The 20,000-nt window shown below is 38.2% G+C and overlaps 2 protein-coding genes across 3 annotated transcripts; both read right to left on the bottom strand.

Moving 5' to 3' along the window:
• Window positions 1-3: 3 nt before the first annotated feature.
• Window positions 4-7,110, bottom strand: hyal1 (hyaluronidase 1). Its single transcript, XM_020934101.2, has 5 exons — window positions 7,001-7,110; window positions 5,637-5,892; window positions 4,542-5,190; window positions 3,595-3,684; window positions 4-1,064 (listed from the first exon to the last, which is right to left on the bottom strand). Exons 2-5 carry the CDS (start codon window positions 5,888-5,890, stop codon window positions 741-743), a joined length of 1,317 nt encoding a protein of 438 aa, XP_020789760.2. The 5' UTR covers window positions 5,891-5,892; window positions 7,001-7,110; the 3' UTR covers window positions 4-740.
• A 1,111-nt stretch (window positions 7,111-8,221) lies between these two features.
• hyal2a (hyaluronidase 2a) lies at window positions 8,222-15,756 on the bottom strand. Of its 2 annotated transcripts, XM_020934035.2 has the most exons (5): window positions 15,667-15,753; window positions 15,476-15,601; window positions 14,226-15,182; window positions 11,718-11,807; window positions 8,222-10,249 (listed from the first exon to the last, which is right to left on the bottom strand). In XM_020934035.2, exons 3-5 carry the CDS (start codon window positions 15,150-15,152, stop codon window positions 9,857-9,859), a joined length of 1,410 nt encoding a protein of 469 aa, XP_020789694.1. In that variant the 5' UTR covers window positions 15,153-15,182; window positions 15,476-15,601; window positions 15,667-15,753; the 3' UTR covers window positions 8,222-9,856. The 2 variants fall into 2 exon arrangements, with proteins under 2 accessions (XP_020789694.1, XP_020789695.1); XM_020934036.2 differs by lacking the exon at window positions 15,476-15,601 and having other exon boundaries at window positions 15,667-15,756.
• Window positions 15,757-20,000: the final 4,244 nt, after the last annotated feature.

The raw sequence follows: 20,000 nt of genomic DNA, 5'->3' as shown, positions 1-20,000 counted from the left end.
AAATATATGCAAATTTATCTTATTCTGGCTGATGAACTGAAAATGAAAAAAGTAAATCTGACAGTCTCCACCAATACTGTTGTACACATAGCATAGCATATCATATCATTCCGAAACTTAAATTAATTATTAAGGATGATCTGGTTAGACTTATTCTGCATAAGAAAACTTTGAAATGACTATGTGCTTCACTACAAGTTATCTATAGCCTATTTTGGTTCACACCTGTGGTTTGTTCCTGGTTTAGTTTCTGGTTTTGTCCTGGTTTAGTTCCAGATTTCATCCCAGTTTAGTCCAAAGGTTGATGTTGTGATTAGGAACACAGCTAAAATCTCAAGTTAATAAAATATGTAACATTCATTATGGTTTTGGCTCATTGTAAATGGTCAGTGGCCACATTTTATATGGCGCTTTTCCCACCTTCAAGGCACTCAGAGCACTTCACATCATGGAACCATATACCTCTTCATTCATTCACAACTGGGCTGAAATGAGTCAAGGACCAACCTGTGGGCCAGTGGATCTCACAGCTAACCAGTGATGTTATGTAAAGAGTGGGATTTGAACCACCAACCTTCAGATCAGACCAACTGAGCTACTGTCGCCATTGTAATCACTAACACTGTAAACATACATTAAAAACACTGTTTAAAAAAAAAAATAATTAAAAAATTAGTTTAAAACTTCATTCAATGTGCTGTTTTCCTTTTGTAAGTGTCTCTAATGTAAAAACACTTTTTCTACACATGTTTGGAGCAATTGTCCCCAGTCCAGCCGGGGTAACAGTTACATGTAAACTTTGCCTCCATTAGTGCTTTGTCTTGCTGCCTGAGCTGTCCCAGGACACTGTAGTTCCTCCCCCCTCCTGTGGGCTTTTTGTGGGACCGTATCTTCCAGGCAGAGGGGTCCAGGTGGAGGTAGGTCCCAGAGCTGGGGCTGCGCCTCTGACACCTGCCCTTGGACGAGCAGAGCGCCTTGCTGCACAGGGCTGCAGCTGAGGTTACATTTACCAGATATGGACCCAATGTCTCATCTATGTAGGATTTGACAGCATCACAGCTGGCCTACAACAGACAGAAGAGTTGTGTTACTAAACATTTGACATCATATAATTCAAAATAGTTACGACTCCTTTGCAATTTTTTCCATATGTAAGCTTTCTGACGGTCGGTCCACCACCTGCTTGAATGCATCATGTTTATCTAGGTATTATTAGCCAAAAATATCTGTAAAACGACCAATGCAAGACATTCATGCTTAACATTTCAGGCAAAACAATAACATCTCCTGAATGACAAATTCACCTTCAGAAAAGTTACATATTGTACCTTTAAACAATAACATATGAATCAGACACAAAAAGTATACATGTCGTTTTAGTCACTTCAGTTGAGTTTTTGTAATAATGTTTTTGGTTTTTTTTTTGTTTTTTTTTTCAATACACCTTCACTAGAATCATTTGGATAATTTGGGCCCTAGAATTACCACTACATGACATATATCACAGTAATAAAGGGTAACCCAGGCATGTGTGAATGAATCAAAAGGTATATTTTTAAAGAGGTAATGACATTATAACATGTCTTAAAGACCAAGTCAAGTCAATTATGCATAATATAGGACCTTTAAACTGCAGCTAAAATGTGATCAGTAGCTGTGGTTACATGCACACACATTATTTTGCAGTTTGCATGTTATTTAAATAATCCCAGAGGCCCAGAAATCCAATAATAATCTGATTGTGCTCTGCGTGTAAACATAGCCACTGATGTCCTTTGGTCTTACTGGTTTGCAGTGTTGGGGAGTAACGGATTATATGTACCGCCGTTACGTAATCAGAGTACAAATTATGAGTAACTGTATTCCGTTACAGTTACTGTTTCAATGAGTGGTAATTGGATTACAGTTACTTTGCTGAAATAAGTGGATTACAAGGCGGTATTTTCCTGTTTTCACATTTTGTGCTACATCCCATTTATTTATTTTTTTATTTCGGTAATTTCACTCATTGCTGGAAACCCAAACAGAACGCGACAGTAAGAGCGATGTAAACGTCATGTTAAAGTTAACGGTGTCAGTCACACAGTGGAAGCAGCAGTGCATTGGTAAAAACACATTTGTGTCTTGGAAATTCTTCTCCCGATGTGAGATATTTATATAAAAACAACAAATATAAAATCACCTACAACTTAAATGTGAAACAGGAGCTACTGGCACTGGTGAAAACAACCTGCATAGACTCATAATATCTGCACTACTGTCCTATAATGACCTGCCACATGAGGGGACGTGCACACAAACACACACAAACACAAACACACACCAACACACACCTTCATCATCGTCATCAACCTGAGAACCCGCGGACCACGTCTCCTTCCGTAGTTACAGCGCGGACACCGCAGTCTCGTGCGCCGCGTGTGGACCGTGTTTTCTCGCGTAAACCGCGCTTCCTCCTGTGCGCCTCTAAACCAGAACTAACACCAGGACTAAACCAGGACTAACCCAGGACTAAACCAGAACTAAACCAGGACTGAACCAGGTTTAAACTACGACTAAACCACGACTAAACCAGAACTAAAGACCTGGTCTAGACCAGGTCTAAACCAGGTCTAAAAATCAGGACTAAACCAGGACTAAACCAGGACTAAACCAGGTCTAAACAACATGACACCTAACAGTAGGTTGACATAATTTAAGGTGATCTCATATAAAAAATAATTTCTCTATCAATAATATTTTTTTAATCTGGTGAAGGAAAAGCTTATCTTGTTACTGTCTTTTAACAGACAAAACCTCTTATATTAAGATATCGTGGTCTTTGTTTCTCTACAGCAAACAGTTGCTTATTCATGGAGACTTGGGCTCAGACAATTTGAAAACAACAAACAAGAATTTTCAGGATGTGGTTGCTACATTCAATGTCGTTTAAAAAAACATGACAATAACAAGTAATCCAAAGTAATCAGATTACGTTACTCACTTTAAGTAATTTAATGGATTACGTTACAAACTACATTTTGGGGTGTGTAATCTGTAATCTGTAGGGGATTACATTTTAAAAGTAACCTTCCCAACACTGCTGGTTTGCTATACATAAAGAAAATGTAAGATCACATTATCAGTACTTCCTTTTCAGTTCAGTTGATAAGCAATCACAAATTTAGAAAGCACAAAAAAGTATATAAATTCTCAATAAAGTCAGTAATTTGAAAATGCACTTTTAGTCAGTTACCAAAGAAACATGGATATGGCTGTTCTATGAAGTTGCTGATGATAGTGTTTTTGGTTTTAAAACTGCTAACAGTGCATTCAAGTCAGTTCAACTCAAAGTTCAACTCAAAGTTCAGAAGAGACATTTCCTATTCACAATGGAAAATGTTCAGTAGTTCGGTCATTATTTATCACCACTGTTACGCAAATTAGTTTGAATATCATTTTATTAAGTTACTACTAAACATGAATTTCAACTTTCTGTTATATGCAGCATTTTGGGGACTCTTTCCAGTTCAAAAGATATCGTATTTTGTTTTAATTTATATAAAGAGATCAGGCAATCAGCAAATAGCCAAAATATCATTGAGTAGTTTTTACCTGAGAATTAGTGAACATTTTATCTCCCCATAGAACAACACCAGCCGATCCTAAAGCTGCACTTTCTCCAATGGTGTAGACTAGATGATCCTATGAAAAAGAAAACATATTACATATAATTCTCAATTCTCCTGAAAATGGCTTTATAAACTACACAGAGAATTCCTGTGCAATCAAAGTAATGACAAAGCCTTGAAGTAGTAATAGACTAGACCAGGGGTCTCCAACCTGTAGCTCGCGAGCTACCAGTAGCTCTCCACCCCCTTCCAAGTAGCTCTCCAAGGAATTTCTGCAGTCTATGTATTGTACTGAATAACTCAGATTTGATTGATTATCATTGTAAATGTGTTATTTTGAACTTTATGCTCTAATAAATAGATAATGGTTTTAGGTTTTATAGGCACCTAACTGTAGAACACTAAGGCTTGCCCTCTTATATCAACTAAAATTCTTGCAACCGATAAAATGAGTGGCTCTCCGGCATTTTCATTTTGTAAAGGTAGCTCACTGGATGCAAAAGGTTGGAGATCCCTGGACTAGACTTTGTTTATGCTTGTGTAAAGGTGCACTATGTAACCTTTCTGATGGAAGATTCGCCACCTGCTTGTCTCCATGAAGATGTTATTGCTTTGCCTGGAATGTTCCTCAGCATAGCATTAAACAGAGAAAAGAATGTGAGGCCACAAAGTCAAGTTATAAATCAGATCTGTGGAGAAGCAACCCTGCTCACAATAAAAAATCTTTTAAAAAGAATGATTTTTATGTCATAGCAAAAAAAAAAACATCTCCAGGGAGAAGGTGGCAGGTCCTCCATTAAAATGTTACTGAGTGTACCTTTAGCTGCCAAACATTTTAGAAAAAGAATCCATGCACGATTTTGGTCAAAATATTTTTAATGCACATATATTGATAATCTCTTCACAATGTAAATAAATATAGCAGCTTACCTGTGAGAGAAAGTTGAGTGAGTAGGTGTAGACAATGCGTGCGTAGGGGAAAACAGGAGGGTTTTGGGGGGTGACCTGGGACGCTGCCCTCATAGCTTCCAGGATGCGATGGTGAGTGTACAACTGCACATCTTTACCCAAATCTCTGAGCTGCAAACTAAGATAAATGTCCGGATACAAGGCAGAGGACACGTTCCACAACCAAAACAACTCATCATTTCTCTTCCTCTCTGCTGGTGGACACTCCCCTGTATAGCTGGTGCTTTTGAAGTAGTTATAACAATTTGGAAATCCATAAAACCCCCATAGACCATTTGGTTTCTCTTCTCTGCCTAATTTTAGTGTTTCTTCCATGAACTGACGACCTGCTTTCTCAAATTCTATCCTGGCTGCAGTTTCAACTTGTTGAGGGCTCCAATCTGGATGCTTGGACCAAACCAGAGTCTTAGATCCTTCCCTGTAGATCTCCTTGGAATCCCAGTTCCTCTCCCAAAGGGGGCGCCAGCTTTCCCAGTCCACCACAGCCAGGCCTTCAAAGTCTTGGGTGGGAATATAAAGTCTTATGTCATCAGAAGCAGCTCTAAGATGTTTTTCCAGGCTTGAGTTTTGTGGTACACCTCCGTTGATCGGCATCCCCTGGTTGGCATACCTGGGATTGAGAATGTTAATGTTATTGGTACCACGAAATAAGCATTGAGACTGGCTAAATGACTACTGTGAAATTTAAAGTGCACTAAGTAACTTTTCTATTGTGGAGTTTGTTTCTCACGACCTACTTGTCTCCATGGAATTTGCTTTGCCAAGACTAATTTAGGTGTTTTAGAGGAGCTTAACTATGTAATATTTTCACAAATCAAATCTGTCATTTGAACTGACAGGCTCATCTTCTTTTCTCAATGGAGATAGATAAATTTAATTCCATAGCGTTGATCTTTCCAGGCAAAGTAATAATATCACCACTGAGACAACTGCTGACCCTTAAAATATTTAATTAATTTATTTCCTGATTTATGTTGTTTTTTTTCCTTAAGAAGAGATAGCATTTCACAAATATTTGTAGTCATAACTATTGATTAATCAATTATAGCTCTTTACCTGGGATACAGGCCAAGTTTGTCAGAGTAAAAAATGGTGATATTGTCCCCCATGAAGCTCTGGTCTTGGTTCTGGACGATGTTGAACATGCCCAGGTCGAGGTCAATGTCATACTGGGACAGGCAGCGGGCAGTGGGAGCATTCCACACTGTGAGGAAGGGCACCTGGGTGAAACTGGAGGAGACTGACTCCAGCGCTGAACAAAACTGCGTCAAATGCAGGACCAGCAAAATAATAGGCCACGTGCAACTCATGCCTGTAAAACAATAAGAAATGGTACATTTTATATCCTATTGGACTTAAGTCTTTTATCATATAATAAAAATCTGAAATTTTCTTTTAAACTACTTTTTAAAGCTTGTTAACCACAGATACTTTTACTGACAGAGGATAGGTTGTAGTCCTCTTGATAGAAAACCCCAAGCTGACAATTGACAGTTTAAAAGAAAAAATAGTGGACCTTAACCCATTCAAATGGTCTTCTACCTGATGTTGCACAACAATGATAACAGGTCACATCAAATTCAGCATGCAATAGTATGTTTGCCCTGTCCATTGTCCAATCCACTAACAAAAACACAGTGGAATGGATCATTATCTCCAATAGATGAAATGAAAAAATAAGTATAGGGAAGGAGGGATGGGTTTGGTGCCAATATGGACACTGGCAGATGCTTAGAGAATCAGTAGAATTGGCTGATATTTAGAGCTCCAGTCTCTGTGTGATCATGTTATTCTCACTGGTCCTCAATGCATCATATTGTTAAACAGACTAGTTCATATGGAAATAGAAGACCCATATACTCAGTGGCTGTGTTTACACAACTATTTAAAAAACACACAAAATATTTCATAGATTCCAGATAATCACATGTTGTAATTAGGCTGTTTCACAATAATTTGCGAGGTTAACAACAGTTGACATGCCTTTTAATGGGATTTTAAATACTTATGTCAACAAACTGGATACTGGCTATAATATCAACGCAACATGATAAATTATACAGTACTATCCTAAAAAGTGCAGTGAGAGTAGCACAGAACGTACAAAAATGTAGTTAAGCAAGTTGAAACCAAAAAGAGGAACCTGAATAACCTTCTGCTTTTTCACTCAATAGGCCTATTCCATTATTACGTTATACATATGTAACAAAACATAAATAACATGTCAGGATAACTGTGACGTGAAATTTAAATCTGAATAGTTTTAGGCTTTGATTACATTCACATAGTTTGTCTAATAAACTTGAATCACACTGTATTTGCATAAACATATAGACAATATACAATATGGAATCTTACAGTAACTTACCCACTCTTTGTCATGTATAACAAGTGAATTATTCATATACTGCAGTACTTACCTGGTTAATTACTATCAGAGGGCTGCGGTCTATAGTTTGTGGTCTTTATTGCGCGCAGTCTCATGATCTGAATGAAAATGGGGAAGAAGCACAGTTTGTGTACGGAAAGCCCCACAGCCAATCAGAAAGGAGGAGCTAGGAAAATGATTTAACCAGCCAATCAGAAGAGACTTAGGAATATCCCGTAAGAACCCTCGTTTAAAGTTACAGCAGTGTAAAAACTTAAATGTGTCCAAATGCATACAAGGTATATGGGCACCAGTGCGAGACGGGCCTATGCATTTAGACTATGTTTTTTGTAATCTCTATAGCCTCTCTCCGTATAATGACTTTCTGCCATGCCACAATGAAATCTGTCCTTCATTCAATAGTAGTTAAAGTTGTAAAAATAACTCTTGGTTTAAAGGCACCCTACAATTACATGAGGAGGGGGCAGAGCGCCGACTGCAGCCTGCCGAAAACATAGGCTATCTATCTCTCCCCCGAGGACGCGTGGATATAGCGCCTCCAAAATGTGCACAATGACGGTATTTGACTCGCCCCTATAAAGCTAAAATATGCGTACAGCCTACAGAACACTGTTTGTTGTAATTTGACCTCCGCTAAGGCACGGTATGGGACTGAAATATCCCCTGGCTGTAGTGAATTGTAGGCCTGTTCTCGCAAAACCTACTGCGCCTTACCTATCCAGTCGCACTTAAAACTGTTGAGTAGCTGACTTTTAGAAGTAGTTGCTGTAACATAAAATAATTAGTAGAACAGCGACACTCAGTGGTAACTACTACAAACAAATAATTACATAAATCAATAGCTTAAATAAAAAAAAAAATAGCATAATTATCCTAGAATCTTGTAACAATGTTCTAGCCTATATAATTTTAGCTACTGCCAGGTAAGATCTTTTCACAGTTGAACATTTTGTTGCCCAACAGTATACAGTAGATCAGCCATGCCCAATCTAATGCTCTCAATATAAATTAGGGTCCCCAAAGATTCTCAGGTGGTCCCCAGAGATAAAAGAGGTCCAGATTTACAAACTGTTAGCATGTTAACTGCTTTCATAGGTTATTATACTACGGCAACAGTGCAATTACATCTTTATTAAACATGGAACAGTTCTTCTTATCTTTTTTGACAGTGTCTATAGCTTCTCTGTTAGTGGAAATAACCGAAAACCGAACCGAAAAAATCGATAACCACTGTAGTAAAGTACATGGGCCTACAAGGGCTACTGCTGCTAGTTTTCACACATTTGTGAACATAAAATTTCACAAAAAGAATTAATGTGACAGTAAATTGAAGTGAAGGTTTGTCAGTCAAGTACTTAAATCCCAGTCTATAATGAGAAGGCTTTTTCAATCTCTTATGTGACCATCACCATAGCAACATTCAAATAACAGTCATATAATGTAATAGAAACCTACAGTTCTGGTCGTATTGCATTCACTTTCCAGCCACATCCCCCTCACAATTCACACAGATTCACATGACATTTCAAAGGCAAAACAAAACCTGTAAAGATATGTTTATTTCTTTGGTGCAAGTCCAAAAATCAGTAAAAATCACTTTCAAATAGAGCAAATAGTAGTCATGATTTGAAAATATTAAGAAAATCTAAAATTACATTCAAAATAAATAATACTGCTCATGTCTTTGTTCATTATATCCTATGAGGCACTTTAACTAGAATGTGTTTTGATTTAAGTGCACTTTTTTTTTTTACATTTAGCACACAGACTCACACGAGTACATCACATCCTATTTGAAATCGTTCTATATATAATAAAAGTGGAATTTGACACTTTTGGAAACAGTGACTGACAGGAAGTCAATGTAAACAGTAATTTCCAGCAAGGCCCCTCAAAGTTTACAAAGGATTTGTACAAAGAAAATTTACAAAGGCCTCCACAACTCCTTAAAATTCATCTAATAAAATCCTACTTTATACAGCAATGGTGAAAAGGTAGAATATAATAAGAGATGAGGGCCTCTAAAACCAGTGTACTCTTTGTGGCAGCCTCAAAACTAAATAGATGGATGCTGGAAGGTCATCTGGAGTTAAAAAAAAAAAAAAATCCTAAACACATTATGCAAATCAATGCACAAATGGTGGCCAATGGTTTGTTGTGGTAACTTGACAGGAAAGCTAAGAAAAAAAGACTGACAGATGCACCTATCCACAAATCTGGGTACTTCTTATTGTTTAATAGCAAATTAGGGAGGGCATCTGGCATAAAACCTGGTGTCAGTTTAGTCCCTGCACATAAGATGGTTTGCCAACAACCCCAGAAAGGAAACGCTAAAGAAAATCACAGAAAATCACAATCATTTCCAAGCTCATTTAAATTATATAAAAGGTAAGGCATCTGGCATAAAACAATCATGCCAGCTCAATTTGCAAATGACTAAATAGTTTCCTGAAAGAATGATTTTGGCAGGAAAGAAGTCTGGCATTTTTGAAGCAATGCTTTTCAACAGTCACAGCCTTAACTGCATGAATTTAACACTGGTTAAAGTTACTCAAATTCTAAATTGTAATCTTGAAAATAGATGAACTATTTGATGTACCTTGAGAAAAACATGGCTTATTTTTTCAAGGCACATTATTTGCTAACAGGGTAGAAAAGTCTTACCTATAGCATTTTTTCCTTAAATCTCAAAACTAGAAAACCACAAAACAAGTGTAACGTGGAGTGTAATGTACTTAGTCATAAGTTCTAAAATCCAGATTGATTTGAGTTCAAGTAATTTAATCAATGAGTCTAGATATCCCTTTTTGTACTGTATATAAATTATGCTCTTTGCACTCAGGAGCACATGATTTGCAATGATAACAACTCCCAAAAAAGAAAAGCATTAGGAGAGAATTAGAAAAAATACTAACAACAAAGCACATTGTAAAATTGAAGCTTTAGCCCTGATTGCATTTCCTTTTTGGTGCATTGGGTCCGTCTGCTTGCAAGTTTCTCCCTGATACCCGCTGTAACACTGGCACAGAAAATCCATCTCAAATCTCATCTTCTCCGCTTCATCCAGCTCTCCGGTCACTACCCATCGGCCATTTTGTTTCGTGATGGCATGAGTGAGGGGGCTGAGGTGCAGGTAAACATCGCTGTCCGGGTTTCGTCTCAGGCATCGGCCGTGAGAGCCACAGAGGGTCTGGCTGCAGAGCTCGGCCGTCGTAGTAACATTCAGTAAGTATTTGCTCAGTGGATCCTGGAGATAGGCCTTAAGCTCGGAACAGCTTGTCTGGAAAGAAAAAATAATGAAACGCCATCAGTCAAGTCTGCAGGTTAAGGGGTCCAAGCGGCTGCGTACACAAACTGGCAGCATAGTTTAAAAGGGAGTAAAGCACAAAGAAACACTGTGCAAATACTTCTCTGTCATGGGGCCAATGCAAACCCTTAAATAAAATCCTACATCAAACCAAAGACCAGAGCTTATACATACATTCAACTTGTAGCCCTGTAGTTTCTCACCCTCTAAAATACCCTCCAAAATCTAAAGGTATACATTCCCTTATTATTATTTCTACTCCCTTATTGTACATTGTAATTAGAGATGATAGATTGGGGAGATATTTGCACATTTTAGCATATCAGCTTTCGGCTCTGACTCTCCAACACAGGCTGATATGTTGTTTTCGTTGACCACCTGACATGGCTAAAGGCTTAATTTGAACACTCAAATGTAAAGAGGAGACTGCTCAAGCTATGACTACACTGCTCTACAATGGCTTTGCAGTGAAATAAGGTTGTGGATGAGTTTGTTGCCATTTCAAGTATCAGCAGAGCTTATCAGCCATTGATTTCTCTAGATTTGAAATAATTAGTATTGCATCAGCCATGAAAAAAACATGTCAGTGCATCTACAATAGCTGTCGTAATCTGATAGAAAGAAATTGAATTGTCCTGAAATGTTATGAGAGCTAGAAACAAGTTAGGGCCAAACTGAACAACCTCCCTCTGTCATGGTTTGAAAACAGGAGAGAACAGGCAATGGAAAAGAGAGTTGTCTTGTTTTTTTTAACCTAAAATACACTCGTTAAAAGCTACATAGTGTAACTTTTGCTATATAGTTTCTCCTGTTTGTGATTGCTTTGCCAAGAATGTTCCACAATATTGCATTAACCATCTCCATGGAGACAAGCAGGTGATGCCACTAGACAAAGTCACAGGTCAGATCTGTGCCCTGCAGTAAAAATGCATGTTTTGTGGGGAGGAAGGGTAGCTTTTAATTAAGTTAAAGCCATTGGAAATTAAGGCATGAGAAGGCTAGGTCAGGAGGATCACTACAAAATGAATATGTTGATAACTACTCACTGGGAGACTGATGATTTGATGTGGTAACCCCAGAAGGAAAAGTAAGCAAGTATATAAAATGTTATTACAACAGTTCAGAAAATCAAAAATCAGAGGGAAAATAAATCGTATGTCTTTTCTTGCAGGCCAGTAACAACAAGAGTCCACGTGTTGATTTATGTCCAATATCCATCACTGGACATTCTTCTCTTTATATAGTTCAACAAACAGCTGAAACTTCTGACAAATGCATAACGTTGTAGTAGGCTTGTGACTGGAGACCCTGACAGCTCTCAAATGACTGCACATGACTGAAGAGACAGCAGGCCAAATAAAATAATAAAATTGACAACATGTCGTTACAGATTTGAGCTCTTTCATGTAGTAGCTAATTTATGGTTTGTGTCAGGGCTTACTTTGCTGCTTGCGTAGGCCACATCCCCCCACAGGATAATACCAGCCGCTCCTAAAGCCACACTCTCCCCGATGGTGGACACCAGGTCAGTCTGGAAAAAACAGCAAAGCAAATTTAATCAGGTCATACAGTGGATATGGTAATAACATTACGAGCACAGCCAGAGTTGAAAGAGGCACCCCACATTGTATACAAGTAAACATGTCGCCACTACAGCAATTAGTACTACTTTAACTACTATTACTAGCATTTAAATTACTGTAATTACTTCCACAGTGGTAGACTACTAAATTTTGATGCCTTTTTCAGTATACAGTTCTACTACACTCTGCTGTTCCTCCTGCCACAAGTGCAATCACTAGAACTACTACAATTTCTTACCAAATCACATAAGACCAAATTGTACCATTTTTTTAGGGGGGGGGTAGCAGTACTTGAAAGATACAGTTTCCTTAAGTGCACTTTTATGGTACCTTTCCATGTATTAAGCATTATCTAGAAAGACAAAATGAATTCTAGCATTCATAAAATCCATTCAACAGCAAAACAGTTTTCGTCATTCATTTGTGATCACACTGCCTAGAAACTTCGTGCTCTGAACCAGTAGTTTTTCAGTACCTGAACATTTTCCTTGGTACAGATTTAAACAATACCCAGTCCTACACAGGACATTAAAATCCTCATTATTTTTAGTGACAAATGTTGAAACTAAAGAACTCACACCACACCCAGGATATAATTTTGATCTAAAGTCCTCAATACCAGCATTACTAAGTGATCATATTGTATACATTGTAGACAGTACATATTGGCTGTGAACAAAGAAGCAGCTTTTCTGTATTTTCTTTAACTGTCTTTACTGACATCGGAACGGGTTAAAATAAGTCTTCTTCCCACTCTATTTGGAGTGTCAGTCTTTCATTTGTATGAGTCTGTCTTGGACTCAAACTGTACAGATTCTGTACCATCTTCTGTTTGTTCTGGTATGACAAAGCTGGAAATTATGATTACTACTGCTTTAAAGAGAATATGAAATGTACTAATAAATCATGAAATTATAGTTCTTCAAAGAGAGTTGAAACAGTTGAGCAACACTGCACTGAGTAACTCCCCCCTCTCTGAGTTTACAAAGGTGTGCCACTGTGCTATGTAACGCTGAGTAATTCTTATCTGTTTATTGTCCCATAGGAGAACAGTGGACCGGGTGTTGGTGACATTTTAATCCGGGCCCACTCCCATCCTGCTGCCGATTTCACACACAAATCACTGATATTAAAGGGAGCGCGAGGTTTTTGGACAGGAAGTACTGCAGCTGCCGATAAGGAAGGAGCCAAAAACATCACTTCATGCAGAAAGTGCTACTGCTGATTGAATGGAGTTAGCAAAACAATGTGTAAAGATTGTGGGTGTTTTGTTAACTGTCAAAAAGTGCCATTAAGTTTGTGTCCCCTCAGTTCAGGGAAATGGCATTTGAGGGCCTGGTGAAAGGTTACAGTACAATATAATGCAAAAGAAATATTCGAAAAAGTGGCATATCCACACTGAATCGGTTATGTGAGTAAATATAAAATTGAAAATACATTGTTTGTGAGGTATGAACTAAAGCAGCATTGAAAGACGCAGCAGCTTTTATATTTGATACCCCTGCTGTTCCTGATTTACTTTCTAGTAAAACAGAGGAACTACTTCTTGTAAAGCAGTTCCTCTGTTCTACACTGACTGACTTATCACTATCCCATCATCATCTCAAAGGCACTACCAATCGAGTTTTTCATTAACTAACTAACTAGAATTTATCACTTGTTAATCTAGAACTCATTCAATTTAAGATTGGGTCTAGGCCTGAGAGATATAACGACGAATAAAATAAAACTGAATTGTGGATTTCATCTGTATCTAAACTTTTACTTTCTCTCAACCAGGCCTCTGTTGGTCTGATGAACAGGTGGATTTGATGAACCAAAGTGGGGTGTGAACTCTCAGAAGACGACAACAGCATCAACAACCTCTTTAGGTAGCCCACAAGTAGTGTGACAACATTGAAATCCTCACGAAATAGATTGTGCATTTCTTTTTTCATATATTGCTGCCACAACTACTTCTCCACCTCATGTTACTTCAGTGATGAAAACAATGCCATTTAAAAGGTTCACTGTGTAACTTTTCTGTCTGGGTCTCTGGCATGTGCTAGTTTCCATAGAGATGCTATTGCTTTACTAGGAATAGCCCACAATATGGCATTTAACATATCTATACAGCTTTTTGTTTTTTCAGTTTTATTCCTCAAAAACACCTCACAATTTTGCTGTGAACATGGTTGGCCCAGTGTGTCACTTGCACATCCCCACTGAGATAGACAAGTTTAAGGCCATGTTACGGTTTTCAGGAAGAGCATTAACATTTCCATGAAGATAAGCAGGTGGCAGACCCCCTAGCAGTAAAGTTACATAGTGCACCTTTAAGAAATCATATATAAAAATGCACATCTGCTTCATCTAGTGAGCATCACCTCTGTCAGTGGGTCCGGTGAGTTAGCGTAGGTGGGCCTGGTGTACACAAACACAGGTCTGGCTAGCCCCTCTCCGGACGAAGCCAAGCGCATGCCCTCCTTCACTCTGTTCCTCACAAACTGCTGCCCGGAGCGTGAAGACTTCAGAACCTTGCCCATGTAGATAGAAGGAAAAAGGGCAGTACTCTCCTCCCATAACCACTTCAACTGCTCATTCCTGGCCACTTCTACATCCGGACAGCGACCAGTGTAATTCTCCAAAGTCCTCCTATAATCATGATTGTAGCAGTCTGGGAATAGATAAAAACCCCATAGTTGATTTGGTCTCATTTTTTTGGCTGCTTTTAACGTCTCTAACATGAATTTCCTTGCTGATGACTCAAATTCTTGCTGTGCAACTTTGAACACCTGCTCATCTGGCAATGTTGGGTTTCTCTGTCTTACTAACTCCTTTGACTGTTTGCGGTAAATGTCTTTAGCATCCCAGTTTCTGATCCAAAGCGGACGCCATTCTTCCCAGTCAATAACAGCCAGTCCTTTAGCGTTTGCCTCCCGAATGTATTTTCCCACCACCTCTGGCATCTTATGAAGGTGTTGAGTGAGATTAGCCACCTGAGGCAACCCTCCATTCACTGGGGTTTTGTCCTCTTCAAAATAAGGGTATAAACCAAGCCTATCCTTATAAAAGATGGTAAGGTTTTGTCTGAAAAAAGCTTCATTGGGTGTGGCAACAATTTGGAACAAGTCCAACTCAAGTCGCACTCCATGCCGGGGGACACAGTCCTCAGTTGGGGCGTTCCAGGCCAGGACCAGGGGCTTTTGGGAATACAGAGGCCATCTTGTAGGACGTAGCTCCAAACCCTGAAGCTGGTCCCATAGAAGAACAATGGACATCAGTATTTTCCAGTCCATAAATGTCCAGTACATGTCTCCGGAGGTGAGCTGTCCCTCTCTGCTCTGCAATTCATATAAAAACTGCAATTTAGTGATTAGGCACTGCATGGGCATTCATTTAACAGGAAAAAATAGTATCTTGCATAAAAGGTTGCATAAAGGTTATATGCAATTTCATATAATGGGTAAATTGTTTTGTAATGATATGCTTAGAACATGCAATAAAAGTGACAATTCTAAGTGTCTTTTTGCACTAAATACAGTTTAAAAGTAGCATTTTCCTCAAGTCCTAGTGTTATTTGGAAAGTTAGCGCAACATTTAATTCATTCCTCACGTTGGAAAAAAAAATACTTACCTTTCCTGGCAGATCGAGGAGGACGCATTCCCAAAAAACAGAAGCCGCGCTGCTACCTACTCCAAGCCGTGTTGGCTCAAAGTAAACTTGTAAAACTTCCAGAGAAGCAGTGCATTTTACTTGTTTCTGGACAAGAAGGAATTAAGTGACAAGGAAGGAAATTTGCAGCGGCGTGCGAAGCTGAGCCTTACCCATAAAAGTCGGCTTAAGTCCGGGGGAAGAGAAGTGAAGTTACCCCCTGCGAGGTTGTCAGCTGAACGCGCCTCCCTCGTCTGTGCCAAACCGCTCCAGGATGTTCCATTTGGGGAGAGCGGGGGGGAGTGGTCAGAGAACCGGACATCCCAACCCCTCCAGAGGGTCCCATGTGCGGCGTTCACTGCTCTTTAAGTGTCCTCTGTGCGTGTTATTACAGATATTACGGGAAGGGTTCAAGGGTTTTGTGGTTTGAGTCTAAATAAACAACTTCAAGAGGGTCCCTGACCACCTCCACGCGTAAACTTTCACTGCGCTGGGCCAAGACCTGTGGAAGGTCAAGCAGCAAAAAAAGCAGCACAAAATGTAACTCATATGTCTTAATAGTACTTTTAATGTAATTTTATTAAGCAGAGATTGGGAGGATTTGGCTCAAATTTCACAAATTAATACGTTATAATCGTATTTATAAATAGAAATAAAATAGACGCCGAGGGGGGCGTATAAACTGCTACATTCTAGTTTCGGCCACTCACCAGCCTGGATAAAATTAGTTTGGGCAGCTGGCTTGTATCTAATACATCTTCAAAATAATATTCGGCCCCATTTGCTGTGAGGCCAGTCAAAATACAGGCTAAAATCTAACCCATAATCTAACTCAAAACAGATTCCATTTTCATCCTCTAAATTTTAAATTAGGAATTCCCTTAAACTTATGAGTCAAATATCTTCTAATAAACAGGCAACCAACTTGGGACACCACTGTGAAAAGAAATAGGTACATGAGGGTTTATAGACAGAAAATGTAATAGTCTATTTTTGATATTTGACATAATTTCACTACCAAATACAGTTTTCAATTTAACTTACAAAGTACAGGCAATAACAGTAAAATTTTTATCTTCAAATTATCTCGAGACCCCCACTTTAGGACCCCCTGCTCTAAGTCACATTACATTGGTTTCCAAAACATTTCAAACACCAAAAATGATCAGGATGCTATAGTCTACATTTCCACTACACTTCTGTTACACTAGTATTATTTTTTTCAATTGGTCTGATGGATAATTTGACAACTTAATGATCTTGGTAAAATAACTTTGTTTAAAAAGAGTATTGCTTTTAATTTGGTGTTCTTAATTAAATCAAACACCACAACCATGACAAAAATGTTTACATTCCTCGACCCTGATCAGACTTGCTGATACCTGCCAACACTGGAAGAAAGTACACCGCACAGTTGAAGTATTAAAAACAACTATTGGTCTTTATTGCACCCTCAGAAGTTTTTTATTGTCACTCTTACCAGCATTAATTAAACTTGATTAAACTTTAACTGTTTATTTATAGGGCGTTTCTCTTTTGATGTGTTGCTATTTCAATTATTTTTTCCACATCTGTTCTTCACTAGAGCACACACTTGAGATATGGGCATGGGTACTGAGCATCTGGTATGCACATGTCACTTATACCAAACACTGATGACAACCACGGGCAGTAATTCAGTCCACTTTCCAAGTACTGTACGTGCACAAAGTATTTGTACTACTGGTATGTACTGCACTGGAGATGGGGGGAGTGTACACTGGAGGTATATTTACTAGAAGCAGGATCAGTAATTGGTGTTGACAGTGTAATGATTTTCAGAATATGCATTTGTCTATCAGTATGTGACTGGTTTAGATACATTTTTAACATTTCCAATTTATATTTTTATCATGTCATATCAAGCTACTGTATGTCTACCAGCTGAATAGAACCAGTTTCTTCTGTGAAGGATTGAAATCATTACTGCTGATGCTCGAACCACTACTACCACTAATTCTAATACTATTACTACAACTACTACTGCTACTAATGCTGTTGTTGCCACTACTTCACTTTTACTGATACTACAATAAAGCATTTTTGGGTGTGCACACAGGATAGTACTGTCTGCTCCTGGCACAGACGGTGCCTCTAATCATTTTTCCTCACTTGGTTCATCTGTACTCAGCCTCTTTTATCTGTACCTACCAGCCACGTGTATTTTAGCATGTGATTGTCTGTGAGTGGTATGGTTATGTGCAGTAAGCCAGTTATGGGGGTAGGGTGGTGGATGGAAGGGCCTGTGGGACTGTGTTTTAATGGTTGCAAAGTATTCATTTTTTATGCCACTTTCCAGTGTAGCCTGACTCTTTGCTTAGTGACCCTTTTAACCTCCCGCGTCTCTGTGGAAAAATGTTAAAGAGTCCATATTACAGTATTTTCTGATGTCATAAAGCTGTTTCCTCATTAAAAACAAACCTGGAGTTGTCCATACACTTTCACAAGAATAATTTGGATAATTTCAGCTCAAGAATTGCCCATGTTTATTAAACAAAAGGTAAAGGGTAGTTTTTAACTTGAAAAATACCGCTTCATGATATCGCAAGGTGGAACAGAACATTTTGAGCTTTGGAGATGTAGACAGACTAATAGTAAAGGGTTACAGTAACATGCGTGAATGAACATGTTTTTGATGAAGAAACTGAACTGAAAGCTCACAAGAGTCACTTTAGTGTAATACAGTACTTTTAAGGCTGAACAGTAAACAAACTGGTCATACTTTATAATTACTACATCTTTAATTAATCCTAATAAAGCATGAACAAGACTTAAGTCATAATAGTTCATCAATAGTGTGTTAAGAATGATTCAGGTTTAGTAACTATTGTGGGGTTTGAGTATTAATTAAATAGTTACTAAGCCTGAATCATTCATAATAAACTATTTGTTGTTTATGTTCTTTATTTGTTGTTTATGTTCTTTTCATGCTTTATTAAAAGTCCACTATGTAACTTTTTCATTCAAGGTCCATTGCCTGATTGTTTCTATGAAGATGTCATTGCTCTACTTGGAATATTCCACAGTATGACATTACCTTAGATTTATTAAATTGCAGGTGGTTTTATGGTCTGGTTTGGTCTGAATGAATATATAATATTTAATACTACAAAGAGACTACAAATTTGGGTACTTATTTTTAATAAGTACCCAAATTTGTAGTCTCTTTCACACATTGAACTAAACTGAACTTGTCACTCTGCACATCACAAGTACAGGACAAAAAGTATAGGGACATTTTGCTTTCGCACATGACAAAAGGCGAGGACCTGGAAGTTACATTTTCCTGTTTCTGAAAACCCAGTGTGCCTGTCCCACTGACTCACCATCCCATCTGCGTCCATGCACCTCTTCAGCATGTGCTCTATGTGTTTTAACGCGGGGAAGCGAAAAGACCTATAGAAAGGAGGTGAGAGAAGAAGAACAAAGCCCCAGCCTGGAGTTCCCCCGGGGTCGACTTCCCGTTTGACCCCTGACCTCTGAACTCAAAAGCATTACCTCAGCAAGAGTTGGACACTGTCAGGAAGCAGCAACAATGGCAGGGAAAACGCCACACACGCCCTTAGCTTTGGGTACAAGATCCTTCAATGAACTTTAGATTAATGAATTTGAATACTTTTTTGTTTTTTATGTTTATTTGTTAAATCTCTTCTTGTTCAGCTAAAGATGGAATGCAACTTGTCAAAATGTGGCTTGGTTACATGTCATGTAATTGTACTCTCAATTAATGTCCCAAATATTTATTATTATTATTTTTATTTTTATTTTTTTTTTTTTTTTACATATGCTTGTAAATCACTTTTTAGTCCAAAGGTTTCCTTAAGTACAAACATTTTTGAAGCCTGAACTATTAGTTAATGCAAACTGTTCACAAATGAAATCCATTCTCTAAAATTATAGTGACATAATGCACATTATGGTTATGAATGAATGGTTATGGATGTTTAGAACTGTATGGTGAAACCAAACATAGATTTCCCCATTACTATAAACTATAACTATAATAGTTTTGTATGCTTATTCATATTCTATAAAAAGAAATGAAGCAGTCGCAATACATTTTTCCACCACCAACATTTCATACTTGCATTCAGCACTTTAACTCAAACGGAAGTGTGCTGTTTGTATTTTACTAAGGTGTAATTTGAACATTATTATCTTATTTTTAGGAATACAATTTCCAGTTTCAATCTGACATGTTGCCATCTGGTGCTTAGTGCTGATTTCAGAATTACTTTTTTTCAGACTTATTTGGATTGTGATAAACCTCTTCAACTTTTATGGTACAATAGACACAAGGCTCATTATCAGAGCCTCTGACAGACACTGACAATAAAAGTGAACAGAACACAACGTGTTTGTTTACTCTGTGACACAGTTTATGACCAGCAATAAACACTCCACAGTCTGTCTTATTGTTGATAAAAGTATAGAAGTATCCTGGGAACACAACTGCACCTTTTTTACT

Source organism: Boleophthalmus pectinirostris, unplaced genomic scaffold (assembly GCF_026225935.1).
Source record: "Boleophthalmus pectinirostris isolate CB_2022bp ecotype Guang Dong unplaced genomic scaffold, ASM2622593v1 HiC_scaffold_3, whole genome shotgun sequence".
NCBI lineage: Eukaryota > Metazoa > Chordata > Actinopteri > Gobiiformes > Gobiidae > Boleophthalmus > Boleophthalmus pectinirostris.
This window is presented reverse-complemented; position numbering and strand designations above follow the sequence as displayed.